This window comes from Cervus canadensis, chromosome 5 (genome assembly GCF_019320065.1).
Source record: "Cervus canadensis isolate Bull #8, Minnesota chromosome 5, ASM1932006v1, whole genome shotgun sequence".
NCBI classification, from domain to species: Eukaryota; Metazoa; Chordata; class Mammalia; order Artiodactyla; family Cervidae; genus Cervus; species Cervus canadensis.
Window position 1 is genome coordinate 29,630,125 of NC_057390.1, and position 19,349 is coordinate 29,649,473.

Genomic DNA, 19,349 nt, shown 5'->3' on the forward strand with positions numbered 1-19,349 from the left:
TCTGGAGAACAGGGTGACAGAAGCGCGCTTTATAAAACTGGGGAGAGTTTACAATGCAGGCCATGTCCGGGGCTACCATATCCGGATAGCAGGTAGCGGAATACAGAGGTCTTTCTCTCTGAGCACCCTCTGAAAGATGTAACCATCAAACGACAGGCGGTTGCCATGGGAACCAGTAGGGGAGGACGGTATGTTCGACCAGAATTCTTGATGCGCTTAGAATGTTTCTTCTTCCGGTCCTCGATTCTTCGCACCACCGCCCCTCTCCGCCGTCCCCCGCCCATTCTGTGGGCTCTTATCATTTTCTTCCCCTTTTAATACTCTCCTTCCCTGTTCTGGGTCGCCATCTTGGACCATGAGTCAAGATGGCGCCCCCTGGTCCTAAAGGCAGAGCCCAGGAGCGCCAGCGATTCTGCGCGTGTACGTGCTCGGGCGCGGGAGGGCGGGGGGGTGACGTCAGACGTCGCCCCGCCCCCGGCGGTCGCTCCACCCCTGGCCCCACTCCTCCTTCCTCTCACCCGGCGAACCCGGAAGTGGAGGAGGAGGCGCGGCGGCGGTGGCGGAGCGGGCAGGAGCTGGAGGAGCCATACCCGGCAGCGTGTCTGGGGTTGGGGGCGGGGGGTGGGGCTGAGTGGCCTGGGCAGTCTGGCCTGGACAGGGCGGGGGAGGCCATGGCCTCGGCAGAGTTGCAGGGGAAGTACCAGAAGCTGGCTCAGGAGTACTCGAAGGTACCCGTCGTATGCGGGGAGTAGGGGGTCCCCGGTCCTGCGGCCTCGGGTTGCCTTGGCAGCGACTTGTCGGGACAGAGGGAGACGGCGGAGGGGGCACGCGAGCGCGCCCCTCCTGTCTCCTCCGCCTTCTGTATCCACCATTACCGTGCTTCCACCTGCAGTTCCCAGGAGATGGGGCCGGGCGGTGTCTGGTCGGTGTGCGTTTCTGCGGGAAGGAGCTGGAGTTTGATTCTTCCTTCTCACTGAACTAGCGGGCTTGGACAGGGATGTCAGAAATCCTGGCTTCCGCCTCTGGTGCTGGTCGGGAGGGGCAGGGAAAGGTGAGGACCATCGCTTTCCTGCTGCTTCCTCAGTTTTCCAGCCCGGCGATGGAAAGGATCAAGCTTTCTCCTTTCCCACAGGGATGATGTGAGGATAAAGAGATTTATCTGCCTCCCCCCGACCCCCCCGCAATTAAATCTGAAGTGTGAATAGAGTCATGCGTGTAAACTACTTCACCAGAGATAGATGGTTACGAATGGATTCAGTGCTTTGGAAAGACGTTGTCTGAAAATGATTTTGAAAGCTGGAGTGCTAGGGCTGTGTCCTTTTCTCTTTTTCTTGGGTCGCCTGGAGTGGGGCAGAGCACCCAGAAGATACTCAGAACATGTTGAATTAAGCAAAATAGTGACCTTTCCCTTTGTCATATTTATGGCATCCGTCTGTTAAATGATGGGACCCTTTTCTTGGAACAGGGCGTTGCTGCTTTTCTGTGTAGTGTGGTTCTGCCTCAAGAATATGCTAATGAAGTTCTCAAAGCAGAATCTTGCATCTTTGGAAATAGATTCAGTAGTCATTAAACTTGGTTTTCAATGATCTTGGCATTCAAGGGAGCATGGGGAAGCTTAGACTCCTTTTTACTTTGGAGAAACAGAGACACACTTTAAAAAATTTCATATAACAAATATGCAGCAAGGTGAAATGCATTGTTTTGTGAAAAATAAAACCTGTACCTAAACATACACACTTAAGTCTTCACAATCACATGGAAGCCTTTTGAGATACTGTTATTCCAGTGGTGCTACTATTTGGCAAGGGCTTCCCCAGTGGCTCAGAAGGTAAAGAATCCACCTGCAATGTGGGAGGCCTGGGTTGGGAGGATCCCCTGGAGGAGGGCATGGCAACCCACTCCAGTATTCTTCCCTGGAGAATCCCCATGGACAGAGGAGCCTGGCGGACTACAGTCCAAGGGGTCGCAAAGAGTCAGACAGACTGAGCGTCTAAGTATGACCATTGGCAAGACTTCCGCATTTCCCTTTGAATTTGTCTCTAAGAGCCTCTGGCAAGATGTTAGTGATGGCAAGTTTTTAATCCTTTGAAGGCATTTTTTGTTTCTTTGTTTGAAAGGGCAAGAAATTATTTGGAACAAATCCATGTGATGAAGTGTGGTGGGTAGAGATGGCAGCCCGCACACTTGGCTCTCCTATTTTGGGGTGAAAATGTTTCATGAGTTTAAAGTAAGGGGACTGATTTTCTTTTCCGGAGAGAAAACAAGCTCAGAAGGCAATTCCAAATGGCAGAAGAGAGTTCTAGAAATATTTAGAGCAGTGACTGCACTGCTGAAATAACAGCCTCCCAAAAGTAGTGAAAACTTTGAAAAGATTTTATTCTTTTGGCTATGTAAGCTCTTTGGTTCAGCAGACAGTTATGTGCCACCTGTGAACAGTCTGCCAGGCCCCATAGAGTGAGGCAGAGTTCCACCTTAAGGAGAACCGTTTAATAGAATATTCAAATGTTGTACTTAAAATTAATACAAGACGACAAGTGTCATATCAGTGGGCGCACAGAAGAAATGGCAGGTAACAGTAGAAGTTACTCAGATTGGGGAGTAATGGATAGGGAGGAAAGGATGGATGGTAGTATTCCAGGCAAACGAGACAGTCTCTGCTGACATGAAGACATGGTCAGATACATGACAGAGAGTGGTGAAATATGGTTGGAGGGATAACTTGGACCCGATCATGAAGAGTTGTGGATGTCAAGTAAGAAGTTTGAACTTTGAATAAATGGACTAGACACTAAACGTTTTCAAATGGAAGAGTGACATTGCTTTTGGAAAGATAACTGGTAGCTGTGTGGAAGATGACTGAAATGGGGAAAGACTGGTGAAAAGGAGACCAGACTGCAGGCTCTTTGAATAGTACCAGGGAGAGTTATGTAGGATTAAATAAAGTTTGTGGCTGTTAAGATGGATAGGGCTTAAATTTAGGAATTATGGTTGACAAATATGGTTTAGCTTGTCTGTTTTTTGAGTGCCTGCTTTGCATGTAGCCACAAACTTATGAAGGATATGGAAGTGTCAGGGCACTCATCCTTGTGTCTCATTCATTCTGTGGGATGTGATGAGTGAGGGAAGACTTGAGAGTTGACCCTGAAATTAACGCATGGACTGCTCTGACGGAACACCACTGCCAACTGGCAGAGGAGGGTGGGTCAGAAGGCGCGCCAGTTTGGAGTGAAGGTTAGATGTAATCATAGAATTATGGTTGGAAGGCATGCTGAGGCCATCTGATTCACATAGTAGGTTGAAGTAATGTTGGGGTCATTGTCGAAAATTTCTAGTGGAGACAGACTGGCTAAAAGTCAGGACAAAGGCCAGAACTATTATTTATTTATTTATTTTTTCATTTATTTTTATTAGTTGGAGGCTAATTACAATATTGTAGTGGTTCTTGCCATACATTGACATGAATCAGCCATGGATTTACATAGGCCAGAACTTTTAAAATAATTCCCCTAAAGATGATAGTTGAACTTTGAGAGTTAATCACTTTAGGTAGATTCTTTGGGGAACATCTGTGGAAGGCTGTGACAACAGGAGATGCTAAGGGTACTGTAGGGGGTCTGCCAGACTTGAAGTTGTCTCCCTGTTGGGCCGGACCATTTTTCATCCTTTTAACTGCAACGTGATGGAAATTTCAGAATGTGAGAACAGGGATTGGTCAAAAGATTTCATGTGCTTTTTGTTCCCTGTCGATTCTAGTGCCAGGCAATTTCTAGATAAGATTTATGCTACCAATAAGCCTACTAACTTAGCGGTAAGGAATCCACCTGAAATGCAGGAGACCCAGTTTGATCCCTGCATCAGGAAGATTCCCCTGGAGAAGGGAATGGCTACCCACTCCAGTATTCTTTCCTGGAGAATCCCATGGACAGAGGAGCCTGGTGAGCTGCAGTCCATGGGGTTGTAAGAGTCAGACTCAAGCGAGTGACTGAGCATGCAGTATGCATGCTACCTTCAACCCTGTGCCTATGGAAGGGGGTATTCTACCTTTTTGTTAGCTTCTCTGGTGCAGAATTTGTGGGCTGATATTGAATTTCAGTTATGTCTCCCTTTTTCCTTATTTAGGATACAAAGAAAAACGATGTCCTCCTATAGAAGGAGGCCTAAATACCAAGAGAGCAGCAAGCATGATCCCTCAACCAATGACATCACTTGCAGAATCTTCTCATTCTTATTTAAGAATGAGGCAGATCTCAGCCTGTGTGCCAGGAAGGGGTCCATTTCTCCCTTTATAACTTCTGTCATAATATTTTTTCCCCTGAGAAAGAGAAAAAACAGTCTGAGGAGCTCCCATTAAAGAGACTGAGAGTTTCATTAGATAAAAAATGAACCATGGAGGCCGAAGCAGATGAAAATTTCTGAGGCAGACAGGTTGCTAAAACATAAAATGTTATGGAAAGGCCAGTTAAAGTGGAGATTAAGACGTTAGTGGTTTGGGCAATTAGGCAATCACTGTAGGCTTTAAATTTCTGGTTTAACTGTTTGGGGGCGGGGAAGGGGTTAGAAGCTGGTTTTCAGAGATTTATGAAGTTAATAGGTAATAGATGGAGGCTGCCTCTTTGAGATGTGAGGGAGAGTTAATCAGGGCCTCATTTTGACTACACTGTTGACTTAAGAATCAGAGACCATTTCTTACTGGGTGTTTTGTCCACGGCCTATTCTGTGTGGATGCTCTGGTATATCTCTTTCTGGAAAAGAGGCTGAGGGCACACAGTCCTGACCCATTTGATTTCAGTCTGCTTTCTCTGCACAGGCTTCTGCACTCTTGCCAGGCACAATGTCCATGTGGAAGCAAGTGTCAAGTCTCACCATCTTCCCGTTGTTTTTGTTAGCCTGGGTCGGTGGCTCAAAGTGTAGCCTCGGGATCAGCACCATCAGTGGTGGGGATGGGTTGCGTCTACCCTGGATTTACCGAATCTGAAACTGGTGGTCAGACCTGGGAATCTGTGTGGTAACAGACTTCTCCAGTGATTTGCGTGCACACCAGAGTTTGAGAACCACCAAGAAATGGTGTCAGTATAGTCGCTTTTGCTCAGATAAAGGTAACCTTTTCAAAGCTCTAAAAGCCAGTGGGAAAGCTGGATCCTGTTTCTCCACCGGTTTACTTTGCAATTGATGCTTCTTGTAGTTATGAAGGAGATTGCCTTTGGAAACTTTTTAGATTGATACTCTTAGAGCTTCTCGTTTTAGGAAAGGATCAGTTTTGCTTACCAGAGAGCAGGTAAACCTGGTAAGGTTGGCTGAACCTGGTTGATTGCTTCCTCTTGTAAAAGAAGTAAGACTCAGGAGCGGGACTAAAGTAAAACGGAGTATCAGCTTTTTTCTACCCTAATGTGTTGAGTTCACTACTAAAGGTGGATTAAAAAACGGCCTGTGTTCAGTGCTGTGCGCTGGAGCTTTCCAGGAGAATGAAAATGCTCTGCATGTTTGCTGTCCGGTAGGGGATCCACTAGCACGTGGGGCTGTTGAGTACTTGAGACATGGCTAGCTCAGCTGAGGAACTGAATTTTGGATTTTATTTAAGTCATTTAAGTTTATTTTTTATTTTATTTTTGGTTGCATCGGATCTTAGTTGCAGCGCGGAGGCTCCTCTTTGCACCTCATAGGCTTTTCTCTAAATGTGGCTCGGGGGATCCCAGTTCCCCAACAGGGATTGAACACATGCCCCTGGCACTGGAAGTCAGATTTCCATCCATTGGCTCACCAGGGAAGTCCCAGTAATTTAAGTTTTAATAGGAACATGTGGCTATCGACCACCCTGCTGAACTGTGCCAGGTTAGCCCCTAGATCAGTGCATCGCAAACGTAAATATCCATGTGACTCACCTGAGAGGTGAAAGTGGTAGTCACTCAGTCATGTCTGATTCTTTGTGACCCCTGGACTATAGCTCGCTAGGCTCCTCTGTCCGTGAATTCTCCAGGTAAGAATACTGGTGTGGGTTGCCATGCCTTTCTCCAGGGGATCTTTCTGATCTAGGGATTGAACCTGGGTCTCTTGCATTGCAGGCGAATTCTTTACCATCTGAGCCATCAGGGAAGCACCTTGTTAAACTGCAGATTCTGGTTCAGTAGGTCTGGGGTGGGGCCTAGATTCTGCTCCCAGGTGATCCTGCTACAGCTGTCCCTAGACCACACTTTGAATAGCAAGACCTTAGAAAGTCAAGGGGTGTCCTACTCTTTTAATTCAGCTGAATTGCCAAGCAGTCACTGATGAGGCAGACTGCAGAGTTGGGGTGGGGGTTTTGTCCTACTGAATTTCCCTACACAGGAGCAGGGACAAGAGAAAGAGTTTTGTTTGAAGACAGGTCTGAAAGATGGTTTTCTTCCCAGCTCAGTGACAAAAGGATCTCAGCCTTTAGTACACAGTATGTAGCCTACAGCTACTTTATGATTTTCCAGGGCGAGGAGCAAGTTAGCAGGCAGAGAGAAAGACTGAGTGGTATTCCCACAGCTGTAGAATACCAAAAATGTTACAACTGGGAGTTTTTTAAAGGCTCATCCAGGCTAGAGATATTGAAACTGTGGTCTGCTGTTGACTTAAATACTCTGAAATCAGGGTTTTTGGTGAGGTTTAGGAATGGGCTTCAGGTTGTCTGCTGCATACATTATTTTGTAATAGAGAAAAGCTAGATGTCTAAAGATTTGTTTTATAGGGTTGTAAAACATGTATAAGGGCTTCCCAGATGGCACTGTGATAAAGAACCTGCCTGCCAATGCAGGAGATGCAGGTTTGATACCTGGGTCAGGAAGATCCTCTGGAGGAGGAAATGGCAACCCACTCCAGTATTCTTGCCTGAAAAATTCCGTGGACAGAGAGGCCTGGCGGGCTACAGTCCATGGGGTCGCAAAGAGTTGGACTGAGCACACACGAAAACATGTATAAACGTCAGAAGGCCCATTGTATGGAAGCAGTTATGTAAGAGTGAATTATAACAGTCTTGTTGAGGATTAGATGAGAAACAGCATATAGGCTATTCACCTCTCTTTCCCCACAAACGCTTCTAGTAGTTTGTGATAGAAGGTAGTACATCTCTAGTCTTGGACCAGTTACTCCACCACATATTGGCAGAGCGGTGTGAGAGAGATCATAGGTGTCTCACCCTGCTCTCTGTGTCCCCGGAGAAACCGCTTTATGATAAGTCTGAGTGGAGCTGGGCTGTTCCAGAGCCAGAGTCACAAAGAGCAGTCAGGGCCCTGGTTATCAGAGAGTTAGGCCCAGGGCTTTTGACGGTGCTTCATGTCATGTAGGACCGTGAGGTTCAACTCATTTGGAGAAGGGCTTTAAAGAGGGACTGTTGAAGTAATGACGGTCCCCGGTAGTTGTAGAATGCATTACATTTACTGTTTATTTTTGGCTGTGTTGGGTCTTAGTTGCAGCATGCAGGCTCTTCTTGCTGCATGCGGGCCTTTCTCTAGTTGCAGCGCCCAAGGCTTAGTTGCCCCCTCGGCATGTGGGATCTTAGTTCCTTGACCAGGGTTTGAACCTGTGTCTCCTGCACTGGTGGGTGGATTCTTGACCACCGAGCCACCAGGAAAGTCCCTACAAAGGATTACATTTAGACACCTTTTAGTTACATCAATGGTCCCCAACCTTTTTGGTAGCAGGGATCGATTTTGTGGAAGACAGATTTTCCACAGACTGGCAGAGGGGAGGGGTGGTTTCAGGATGATTCAAGCATATTACATTTATTGTGCACTTTGTTTCTATTATTATTACATTGTGATATATAATGAAGTAATTATATAGCTCACCATAATGCAGAATCAGTGGCAGCCCTGAACTTGTTTTCCTACAACTAGACGGTCCCATCTGGGGGTGTTGGGAGGGCCATGGGCAACAGCTGTGAATATAGCCACAACTTCACTCCCTCGCATGCAACTCACCCCCTGCTGTGTGGCCTGGTTCCTAACAGGCCACTTATCAGTAGTGGAAGGTGGCCTGGGGGTTGGGGACCCCTGATTTACAGCATTTAATTAGATAATTAACTAAACATTTATCGAGTGCCTTCTCTGTCCATAGCATTGATCTTTCATTGTAGGCAGGAGATACAAGGGGTTATACTGTAGTCTCTACTGTGAAGGACAGTTTAATTGGCAGATGGGACACGAGTATAGAAATCATACATAAATTAGTGAATGTAAAATGTACTACTAAGACTGAATACTTTTATAAGTGATGTCCTGTTACTAGTAAGTGCCCAGGAAACTGAGGGCATGGTCTCTGTGGACCATAGGGGCACTATAGAAAATGGTTGGGAAAAATCTATGGAGGTAGAATCAGAGTAGGAAATAGGCTGTAGAAGAACAATTGGGGTTTGGTTGGTCAACATGAGAACAGGTTGTGTTTTTGAGTCAGGGTAAAGCTAGTCAGAAGATCACAAGACCATGAAAAATGAGTTGAGTTGGGATTCAGAGGACCATTTCTCTACTGAATGGAATAGTAGTGCATGGCACAGCTGCTGGAAATAGGCTATATCATCTTCTGGAGAATTTCCCTGTCCTAATGGAGACTTGAGGGCAGTTGTTTCTCAGTTATGTCCCTGTCCACTGGAGTCTCCACACTGGTCTCCTAGAGGCATTAGTGACCATCTATAACTGTTTCTAAGACAAACACTGCATTTGCCTTCCCACTGTGGTGAATGCTGATGAGGAGAAATAAGATTCTGAAAGACCAGACTGGTCACAACAGTATCTACATTTGCAAGATGCTGGTCAGTAATGCAGAGATGTGGCAGTGGCTGAAATGCAGGAAGATGCCAAATGCCAAGTGTAATTAACAAGGCAGTGGGGTTGGCTGAGCTCATCCTTTTCTACCTACCAAGTAATAGAAAGGGATTTTAGATAAATATTTCTAAAAGCTGCATTTTTCTGTTGAGTGGTACCACTGAAACACTGTTTGAATTGTTATCAATTCACCCAACAGTATTTTCCAAAGGAAAATCAAAATAATTTTTCTTTATGATCAGATTAACTTCCAAACATCAGTAATTTGAAAAATTTAATTTTGCTTTTTTAATTTTTTTTGACAAAGTAGGCTGTTCAGTTTGCTTTAAATAGCTTCTAAGTGTGCCTTAGAAATTACAGGTGAGGTTTTCCTGTTTGCTTGTTTGTTTTTAAAATGGATGCAATTCTGGTCCTACAGAAAATTACCAGTTCAGCAAATTTCAAACTTCATCCTTAGTCTTGGAGGCAGTCAGTAAGAGGTTCTAAAGACTGCACAAAGAAGATGATCATAGATCAAAGTTAGAATGGGGATATGAAATGAAACCTACACCCTCAAGTAGTACTGCTGTCCTTTGGCTATATGAGTTTGAAAATATTTATTGAATTCTGTTACCTAGGTAGTGCGTTATCCAAAAATATATTGATATTGCTTAAAAGGTAATATACTATGTGATGGAAGTCAGTACTAAAGTGGTGGTTTAGTCTCTCTTCTGAACTTCTAGAGCAGAGTGTAAAGAACCTAATATTAATGGTAAATGTTTTAGGCTTGAGGCCATATGGTTTCCATTGCATTTACTCATTTCTGTCACTGTAACTCAAAAGCAGTCATAGACAATTCATCAATAATGAGTTTGGCTGTGTTCCTGCAAAACTTTAAAATAGGTAGCTGTCCAGTTTGGCTCAGGGATCTTAGTTTGATAACCCCTGTTCTAGAAAATTTAATGTCCACATTATTTTTTTAAGCAGGAAATGCTAGTATTATTATCTTTTCTCTTCCCTTTAAATTGTAAACTTTTAAAAAACAGGGACCATTTCTTTTACTTCTTTCTCTCCTTATATCATTAGAATAGTCCCTTTGTTTTGTTCAGTCACTCACTCATGTCCAATTCTTTGTGACCCCATGGACTGCAGCACACCAGACTTCCCTTTGCTTCGCTATCTCCCAGAGTTTGCTGAAACCCTTGTCCATTGAGTTGATGATGTCAACCAACCGTCTCATTCTCTGTCACCCTCTTCTCCTCCTGCCTTCAGTCTTTCCCAGCATCAGAGTCTTTTCCAGTGAGTTGGTTCTTCGCATCAGGTGGCCAAAGTATTACAGCTTAAGCTTCAGCATCAGTCTTTCCAATGAATATGCAGGGTTGATTTCCTTTAGGATTGCCTAGTTTGATCTCTTTGTTGTCCAGGCGACCCTCAAAAGTCTTTTCCAGCACCACAGTTCGAAAGCATCAATTCTTCAGCACTCAGCCTTCTTTATGGTCTAATTCTCACATCCATACGTGACTACTGGAAAAACCATACCTATGACTGTATGGACTCTTGTAGGCAAAGTGATGTCTCTGCTTTTTAGTCCACTGTCTAGGTTTGTCATAGCTTCTCTTCTAAGGAGCAAGCGTCTTTTAATTTCATGGCTGGAGTACTGTCCACAGTGATTTTGGAGCCCAAGAAAATAAAGTCTGTTACCATTTCCACTTTTTCCCCCATCTGTTTGCCTTGAAGTGATGGAACTGGATGTCATGATCTTAGTTTTTTGAATGTTGAGTTTTAAGCCAGCATTTTCACTCTGCTCTTTCACCTTTATCAAGAGGCTCTTTAGTTCCTTTTTGCTTTCTGCCATTAAGGTGGTATCATCTGCATATCTGAGGTTATTGATATTTCTGGCAATCTTGATTGCAGGTTGGGCTTCATCCAGCCCAGCGTTTTGCATGATGTGGAGGTTTAATCACTAAATCTTGTACGACTCTTGCAACCCCATGGACTGTAGCCTGCCAGGCTTCTCTGTCCATGGGGATTCTCCAGGCAAGAATGCTGGAGTAGGTTGCCAGTTCCTTCCCCAAGGGAATCTTCCTGACCCAGGAATTGAACCTGGGTCTCCTGCATTGCAGGCAGATTCTTTACTGTCTGATCTATAAGGGAAGTCTTATTATGATGTACTCGACATATAAGTTAAATAAGCAGGGTGACAATATACAGCCTTGACGTACTCCTTTCCCAATTTTGAACCAGTCTGTTGTTCCATGTCCGGTTCTAGCTGTTGCTTCTTGACTTGCAATGCAGGTTTCTCAGGAGGCAGGTAATGTGGTCTGTTATTTTCATCTCTTTAGGAATTTTCCACAGTTCATTGTGATCCACACAATCAAAGGTTTTAGCATAGTCAATGAAGCAGAAGTAGATGTGTTTTTGAAATTCTCTTGCTTTTTCTATGTTGCGAAAGTTGTTGGCAGTTTGATCTCTGGTTCCTTTGCATTGTCTAAATCCTTTTTGTACATCTGGAAGTTATTGGTTCACGTACTATTGAAGCCCAGCTTGAAGGATTTTGAGCATTACCTGGCTAGCATGTGAAATGAGTACAATTGTGCAGTAGTTTGAACCTTCTTTGGCATTGCCTTTCTTTGGGATCGGGATGAAAATAGACCTTTTCCAGTCCTGTGGGCACTGCTGAGTTTTCCAAATGCACTGGCATATTGAGTGCAGCACAAAACAGCATCTTCTTTTAGGATCGGATGATCTGGACCACAGTTAGCTCCTGGTCATATGGCAAACTAGAAGTGTATCTGTTGTCCCTTTGATTCTACTCTCTTAATAAGAGGTCTGTTACTGTTTGTGGGGCATGTTATCATTTAGAAAGTGCTTTGACATAGATTTCTTATCTGATTCTCACAACAACCTCAGAAGAATGAAGATAGGGTAGGTGTATTGCCCCATTTTGTAGACCATATAACCGAGACTCAGAAAGATTAAGTGAGTATCTCTAGTTTATATTGTCTAGGAAGTGACAGAGCAAAATTTGGATCTTCTTTTGTGGTAGTGAACTCTGTTCTCTAACTTTCTAAAAATAGAAGCAGCTCATCTTTTTAGTCTGTCTTGCTCAAACTGAATATCCTGCAGTGTTCCTGTTTTTCTTAGAATCTTAGCTCAGTTTTCTCTTGAGTATCAAAGGCTCAGTTTAAAGTTTAGCATTCAAATATTCCTATTCTTTTGGCACAGAAAAGGGTCATTTCTGTTTTCAAGACACAGATGTGAGCTGCACAGAATTAGAAATAGATTTTTTTTTTTTTAGCTCATAGATAAAATCATCCCATTCATTTAGTTTCTCAGAGAAGAACCTGGTCTTTCATGGCCTTTGTGCTGAGTCCTCAGACTGTCTGTGTGTAGCCCTTTGGTGTCAGCTACGCCGTGCTGGTGTATTTGTCCTCACATGCTGTGTTTTGCTTGTTGATAATTACAGAAGGGATTACTACAGAAGATTTATCTTTCAAAACCCTGCTGGTGATGGTGATACAGATGTAACCATGGATAAAAATCCATCAAGCTGTATAATTTTGCTTTGTATATTTTAAGATAAAGGTCGACCCCAACTTTAAAAAGTTAACTCCAAAAGAAACCCAAGTCCTGCCTCCCCCCAAACTTCTTCCATCTCACCAGCCTACTACTGTTCTCATTTATATTTAACTTTATAAAACAATAGCCAGTATTGTCTAAATGGCATTACACCTGGAGTCAAAACTACTGGTGTCTGATTGTCAGCATTGCCACTTAACTTCTCTGTACCTTAGTTTGCTCATGTGTGAAGTCGTGGTGATTATAGCACCTATTTCATCAGGTTGTGAGGATTGATGAGGTAGTATATGTAAAGTATTTAGGACAGTGCCTGGTATGTAATGAGCATTCAAATGCTAGCTGCTATTGTTATTAATTTCTGAGTTGAACTTGCTTCTCAGTTGCTTTTGTACACTGCTTCTGCTGATGCCTGATTGTAAGTCCTCCATTCCTGAGGCTGAAGTGAGTGATGGTTGCATGGCTAATATTAGGCCCAGTATCCTGCTGGGTGTGTTGATGCCCTATACTTTGGTTCGCTGTAGAATTCTTATTCCATACTTAGTCCAGTTGTATGTATTTTACAGGTGAATGGTATGTCAAGAGTTACAAGGAAAACGGCATACTTAGTACCCTATTGTATATTGTATTTGTTTTTATTTAGGGAGGTGATTGGTTTCATGGAAAGAACCATGTATATGGGAAGTCAAGAGACCTGGATTTTAGTCTTAAGTTTGCATTGTTTAGTTTTATGTCATTGGGCAGCTCAGCCTCTATGTCCTTATTTGTAGAATGGCGGACTGGCGATCTCTGCTTTCCTCTTGAGGGTTCATTTGTATGTGAGCTGATAGTTACTCAGTGTACAGATTCCTATACAGTGATGATAAGTGATTTCCTTGCTATAAGTGGTTGCTGTATATTAAAAATTAATTATTACTTCCTCTGTTTTCAGCTCCGGGCTCAGAATCAGGTCTTGAAGAAAGGTGTCGTGGATGAACAAGCGAATTCTGCTGCTTTGAAGGTAGGCTACTGAGTGTTTCTGTTGTGAGAGTTAGGTTAGTGTTTGGTGAAGCTTACAGCAGGGAGTTTAGCCCATTTTGTGGGTTAAATTCCCAACTCTGACACTGATTCCCTAGGGATAGGGGAGGGTAATGGAATCTTTTTGTGCTTAACTTTCTTACTTATTTAGGTCTGAATGTGATGTGCTTTGGCTTCTTAGCTAGAGATTACAGAAATGTCTTACTGGACTGTATCTGACGCATCTCTCTCATACCCACTGTCTTTCACAGCTAACTTCGTCCGGATTAATGAGGCTTCTTATCTGCCTTCATCTGACAGCACTCTGCAGGGACCGGGTCATATTCATGTTTATATCCCTAGCATTCAGCAGATCGTCCCCTAATAAGTGGGTCTGAAAGTGTGAATCATTTAGTGCGTTAATCTTGCTTTGGGCTGAGCTGTTTGATAGTGGTGACCTGTGTTAGTGAGGACTGTTTGAGTGATCCATCGGTACCTGTGACACCCAACTCTTTGTGACCCCAGGGACTGGAGCCTGCCACACTCTTCTGTCCGTGGGATTCTCCAGGCAAGAATACTGGACTGGGTTGCAATTCCCTTCTCCAGGGGAATCTTTCTAACCCAGGGATTGAATCCAGGTCTCCCACAATTACAGGCAAATTCTTTACCATCTGAGCCACCAGGGAAGCCCAGATATTGCTTAGTGATATTCTTAATTGGATAAATTGATTCTAGGATATGGATTCCTTCTTGGCCAAGTGTCAGTAAAATACACTGCCTCTCTCATTCTTTCACTGCCTCCCTTGCTCCCTCTTCAGAGAAAAGGGCTTAGGAGTCCCTTTACTTTTCCGTCTTTCTGGAGTAGCCTGCAACCAGTGACACATCTCCTGTGTATTTCCACTCAGGTCACCAAGATCGTGAGATGCATCCTTTCACTTGGCTAGTGTCGGACCCTTCTCTAGAGAAAGCTGTCTCTTGAGGGGTGCTCCCTCCTTGGGTGCTATTCCACCGACTCGGGGCTGAGATGGTTCGGAGCACCTTACCCTAAGCTCTCTGCATTTAAGCTGAGATGATTAAAATTAAGCTTTATAGTCAGGACTTGTTAGCTAAGTTACTGTTTTGTGTAAATCACTGAAGAAATTAATCGTTATCTCCTTATGATGTTTTAAACCTATCCCCGGGGAGAGTATTTCCTAACTCATCGTCGTCGCCCACACTGTGTTTCACAGCCTCCTGTGGCTGATTGCGTCTGATTAAGTCTGATGGTGGCGGCGGCGGTCACCCCGGTGATGGTGACAGCAGGCCCTGTTCCCTGAGTGCTCGCTGTGTGTCAGGCCGGCGTTGCGCCCAGCACCTTACACCCATTTCCTCAGTTTTCACAACAGCCCTGGGAGGGCACACGCCACTGTCGTCATTGTCATTGCAGGAACTGGGATTTATAGAGATGGGGATGGATGTCTAATGAAATCAGTGATTGGTCAATGGGGCTGGAATATTAGTCACATAGTGATTAATTAATTATAGGGATGTAAAGAGATTACTTTTAATTGGACTGTTCATTGCAGTAGGCATTTTGATTATATTAGGTTTGTCTCTTCAATGAGTTGTTAGATACAATGAGCATTTATTGATTTGAATTTCCTTAAATTGGAAATATATAATAATTTGGACATGGGCTGGGCCTAAGTTTACCATTGAACTTCAAGTAAACATTAAGGATTTACTGAACAAGCCACAGAAAAGGAAATTTTTTTTCTCTTTAATGGAAACATATTCTATCCCTCTAGCCATGCCCTCAACATGCAAATAATGTTAGCAGATTGCAGAACCAGCCTCTGGGTTTTGGGTTGCTGTTTCAAAATCCACTATTCAAAATTGGGAAAGTTGCATTGATATATATATACACTATCATGTGTAGAATAGGTAAGTAGCAGGAAGCTGCTATATAACACAGGGAGCCCAGCCTGGCGCCCTGTAACCGAGAGGGGTGGAATGGAGTGGGAGAGGGAGGCTTAAGAGGGATGGGATATATATGCAGTTATGACTGATTCAGTTGATGTACGGCAGAGACCACCACGACATTGTAAAGCAATTATCCTCCAATTAAAAAAATCCCCTGTTCATTAAAACTTGACCTCTTCTTACTTAGCTTTATCATGGTTTTTCAATGTAAGTAAACATACAGATCTTTCAATTTATGGTAGTATATGGCCATTTGTGTTTGATTACCAGTGAACACGAAGTTACCAGACTGTCGTAAGGAAAATATAGTTAGAATAATATTATTTTTAAAGATAGAGTGAAGCTAAATATATCTCCTGTTTCCCATTTTCTTACCCTGTCGTGGTATAAACAGTACAGCATGGTCAGTAGAAGATGTGTTGTTTAGATTTTAGATTTTGTTCCTATTTTCACTGTAAAGTGAACTGAGAATATTCTTTGTTAGGATATCTGGAAAATATTCTTTGTTAGAATAATATTGATTTTTATCTTTGACAAATCAGAATAATTTAAAGTTCAGAGTATTGAAAAGACTTCATTTTGACTGACTTAAATTCATGGAGGATTTATAGGAAAAAGTGAATACAAATATATTTCTTCTATTCTTGCTTATTGAAGGGCATCATCAGTGAGTCTGAGGTTCTCTTTAAAATTTCAGATTTATAAAATTGTAGCCTCAGACTTTGTGACTCCTCACCACCAAACACATGAATAACAACATTATATAAAAACACATTGTTGTGGATATTTAAGTTGATAAATGTTACTTCAGTAGTATACTCTTTAGCTTTATTTTTAAATTTGCTTGGTTGGACTAGAAAATGATTTTGGCACCAAACAGAGCTAAAAAACCATAGGAACTGGAATGATAAACATATAATTTTAATTCCTTAAAGAAAGTGGTTTTGATTATATTTTGGTGAGACAAAAAAAATTTTTTTTCATTATTTTTAAATGTTAAAGACTAAATTACAAGGGATGGTCTGTTTTCACTTTGATGTAGGAACAACTGAAAATGAAGGATCAATCACTGAGGAAACTGCAGCAGGAAATGGACAGTTTGACATTCCGAAATCTGCAACTTGCCAAAAGGGTCGAGCTACTTCAAGATGAACTGGCTCTAAGTGAACCCCGAGGCAAGAAAAACAAGGTAGGTCAAGTCAAAGGTAGGGTGACCTTGTCGTTAGGTGCAGACAGCTCCAGGCCATCCTGGTTTTAGCAGAAGACCTCACCTCCAAATACTCTAAAGGTCTATTTATTGCACCTGGTTATTGGGTCCAGAAAGCAAACATTTATTGTTAATGTATACTAAGTATTTATTAGAGCTATTTTCACATGGAAGTGAGTTTTCAAGAGTTTATGTGAAACCAGCATGCACATAGTTGATTTAGTGGCTAAGAAAAATGAATGGTGTATCTCGTGTTGGTCAAAATTACTGTTTTTTTAAGTTATACTAAGTTGCCATTTAACTCAAGGTAGGGCAGATAGAATGAGAAGCACTGTCGGATATGAACCACTGTCTATGGAAGTGGCAGTTGAAGTACTCATACATGAGGCTTGTAAGTTTGCTACAGATGTGTTTTCTTTGTTTTTATTCTTAGGAATTCAGTTTGTGTGTGTTTTGTTTGTTGTTTTAGAGAAACGTATTTAATGGTAAAGCTTAGCACACTCCAGTACCAGGCATGGCCTGGAGTCTAAGCAGGAGGGATGGGTAGGTGACCTCCATGGAGCTTCACATGGCAAAGATGATGAGAAAGGCACCCATCAAACAGAAGAGCTCCACAGCCTCAGACAGGGCAAAGCCCAAAACAGCCTAGGAGAAGAGCTGCTGCTTCAGAGACGGGTTCCTGGCATAGCCAGTGATCAAGCTGCCAGCCCTGAGCCAGCCACGCCAACTGTGGCAGCCCCAATGCCAGTAACCTTGGCTGCTGCGTCAGTATCCCAGGAGAAAGCTCTGGTCTGGTACTCCTGCCTGGCCACCTGGAGTGGGACACTGCTGTGGGAAGGCTGTTCAGTTGAGATCTCTGGCCTGCTCAGGGAGGAGGCAGACAAAGGCCTGCTGGGATCCCTGGTTGAAGAGTGGATCAGAGCAGGAGGTATGAGTAGCGCCCCGGTGGGCTGTGCTTTTTCAGTCTCCTGGCTTTCACTCTTCTGTGTGATGCTCGCTTACTCATCCTCTTCACTGCATGAAGTTCCATGGGGGTGACCTACCCACCCCTCCTGTTTCGACTTCAGGTCATGCCCGATACTGGAGTGTGCTAAGCTTCACCTTTAAACACAATATTTCTCTTAAAAAAAAAGTCCCAAGGTGTAAATATAAATTTCTTTCCCTTCTGGTTTTATATAGTGAGGTGAGATTCTGATTGATCTAAGATGGATGATACTTTTGATCATTCTGTGGTTAAGAAGTTGCTTCTTTTTTTTAAGGACAGAAGCTAGTTATTGAGTCTTTAAAAGTCCTGTGTGTTTGTTGGACAGCACCCCAAAAATGTGTGGACTGAGGCAATGATGACAAAATGGTCGGAGGGCTTCCGTTCACAGTAACTCTGAAGCAGTGTGCGGGGAGGAAAGAGTGCAGGCTTTGGAGCTGAGCCCAGACTTGAGTTCTTCGTCTTCCATTTATAGGTCTATGACCTTAGGCAAATTTTTTAGCCTTGCAGCCTCAGTTGTGGGAAAAACTTTCAGGTTTGTTGTCAGGATTAAGTGAGATCATGTAAAGTGCCCAGGACCGTATGTGCGTATGATGGGCATGTTGACATGATTGTGTCTCATTTCCCCTCCATGGAAGAATTCTCCAGAGTGCTAAATTTTCAAGTAAGTGGGGAGCGGTTCAGTTTAGTCGCTCAGTCGTGTCTGACTCTTTGTGACCCCATGAACTACTGCATGCCAGGCTTCCCTGTCCATCACCAACTCCCGAAGCTTACTCAAACTCATGTCCATTGAGTCAGTGATGCCATCCAGCCATCTCATCCTCTGTCATACCCTTCTCTGCCTGCCTTCAATCTTTCCCAGCAACAGGGTCTTTTCCAGTGAGTCAGTTCTTCACATCAGGTGACCAAAGTATTGGAGTTTGAGCTTCAGCATCAGTCCTTCCAATGAATATTCAGCACGGATTTCCTTTAGGATGGACTGGTTGGATTGCCTTGCAGTGCAAGGAATTCTAGAGAATCTTCTCCAACACCACAGTTCAAAAGCATCAATTCTTCGGCATTCAGCTTTCTTTATAGTACAACTCTCACACCCATACATGACTACTGGAAAACCGTAGCTTTCACTAGACAGACCTTTGTTGGCAAAGTAATGTCTCTGCTTTTTAATATGCTATCTAGGTTGGTCATAGCTTTTCTTCCAAGGAGTAAGCATCTTTTAATTTCATGGCTGCAATCACCATCTGCAGTGATTTTGGAGCCCAAGAAAATAAAGTCTCTCACTGTTTCCATTGTTTCCCCATCTATTTGCCCTGAAGTGATGAGACCAGGTGCCATGATCTTAGTTTTCTGAATGTTGAGTTGTAAGCCAACGTCACTCTCCTCTTTCACTTTCCTCAAGAGGCTCTTTAGTTCTTCTTCGCTTTCTGCCATAAGGGTGGTGTCATCTGCATATCTGAAGTTATTGATATTTCTCCCAGAAATCTTGATTCCCGCTTGTGCTTTATCCAGTCCAGCATTTCTCACAATGTAGTGGTTTTTGCCATACATTGACATGAGCCAGTCATGGGTGTACATATGTGTTCCCCATCCTGAACCCCGCTCCCGCCTCCCTCCCCATCCCATCCCTCTGGGTCATCCCAGTGCACCAGCCCCGAGCACCCTGTATCATGCATCGAACCTGGACTGGAGATTCGTTTCACATAAGATAATTTACATGTTTTAATGCCATTCTTCCACATCATCCCACCCTTGCCCTCTCCCACAGAGTCCAAAAGACTGTTCTATATATCTGTGTCTCTTTTGCTGTCACAGAGGGCTTTCTAATCGTGGGTTCACGTTGGATCAGTAAGTGACTTCATTTTAAGTGAGG

General features: G+C 43.5%; 1 protein-coding gene and 1 pseudogene across 2 annotated transcripts in view; one reads left to right on the forward strand and one right to left on the reverse strand.

Moving 5' to 3' along the window:
• Positions 1-500: 500 nt before the first annotated feature.
• Positions 501-19,349, forward strand: part of PPP1R21 (protein phosphatase 1 regulatory subunit 21) — a 61,451-nt gene continuing 42,602 nt past the window's right edge. Inside the window, exons 1-3 of one of the 2 annotated variants that reach the window (XM_043468516.1) lie at positions 501-728; positions 13,264-13,332; positions 16,333-16,479. In XM_043468516.1, coding sequence (XP_043324451.1) covers positions 672-728; positions 13,264-13,332; positions 16,333-16,479 — 273 coding nt within the window. In that variant the 5' untranslated portion in view covers positions 501-671. Of the gene's footprint in view, positions 729-982; positions 1,052-13,263; positions 13,333-16,332; positions 16,480-19,349 lie in introns of those variants that run through there. The other variant, XM_043468517.1, reaches the window with a different exon arrangement.
• On the reverse strand, positions 17,062-19,208 carry LOC122441299 (annotated as a pseudogene).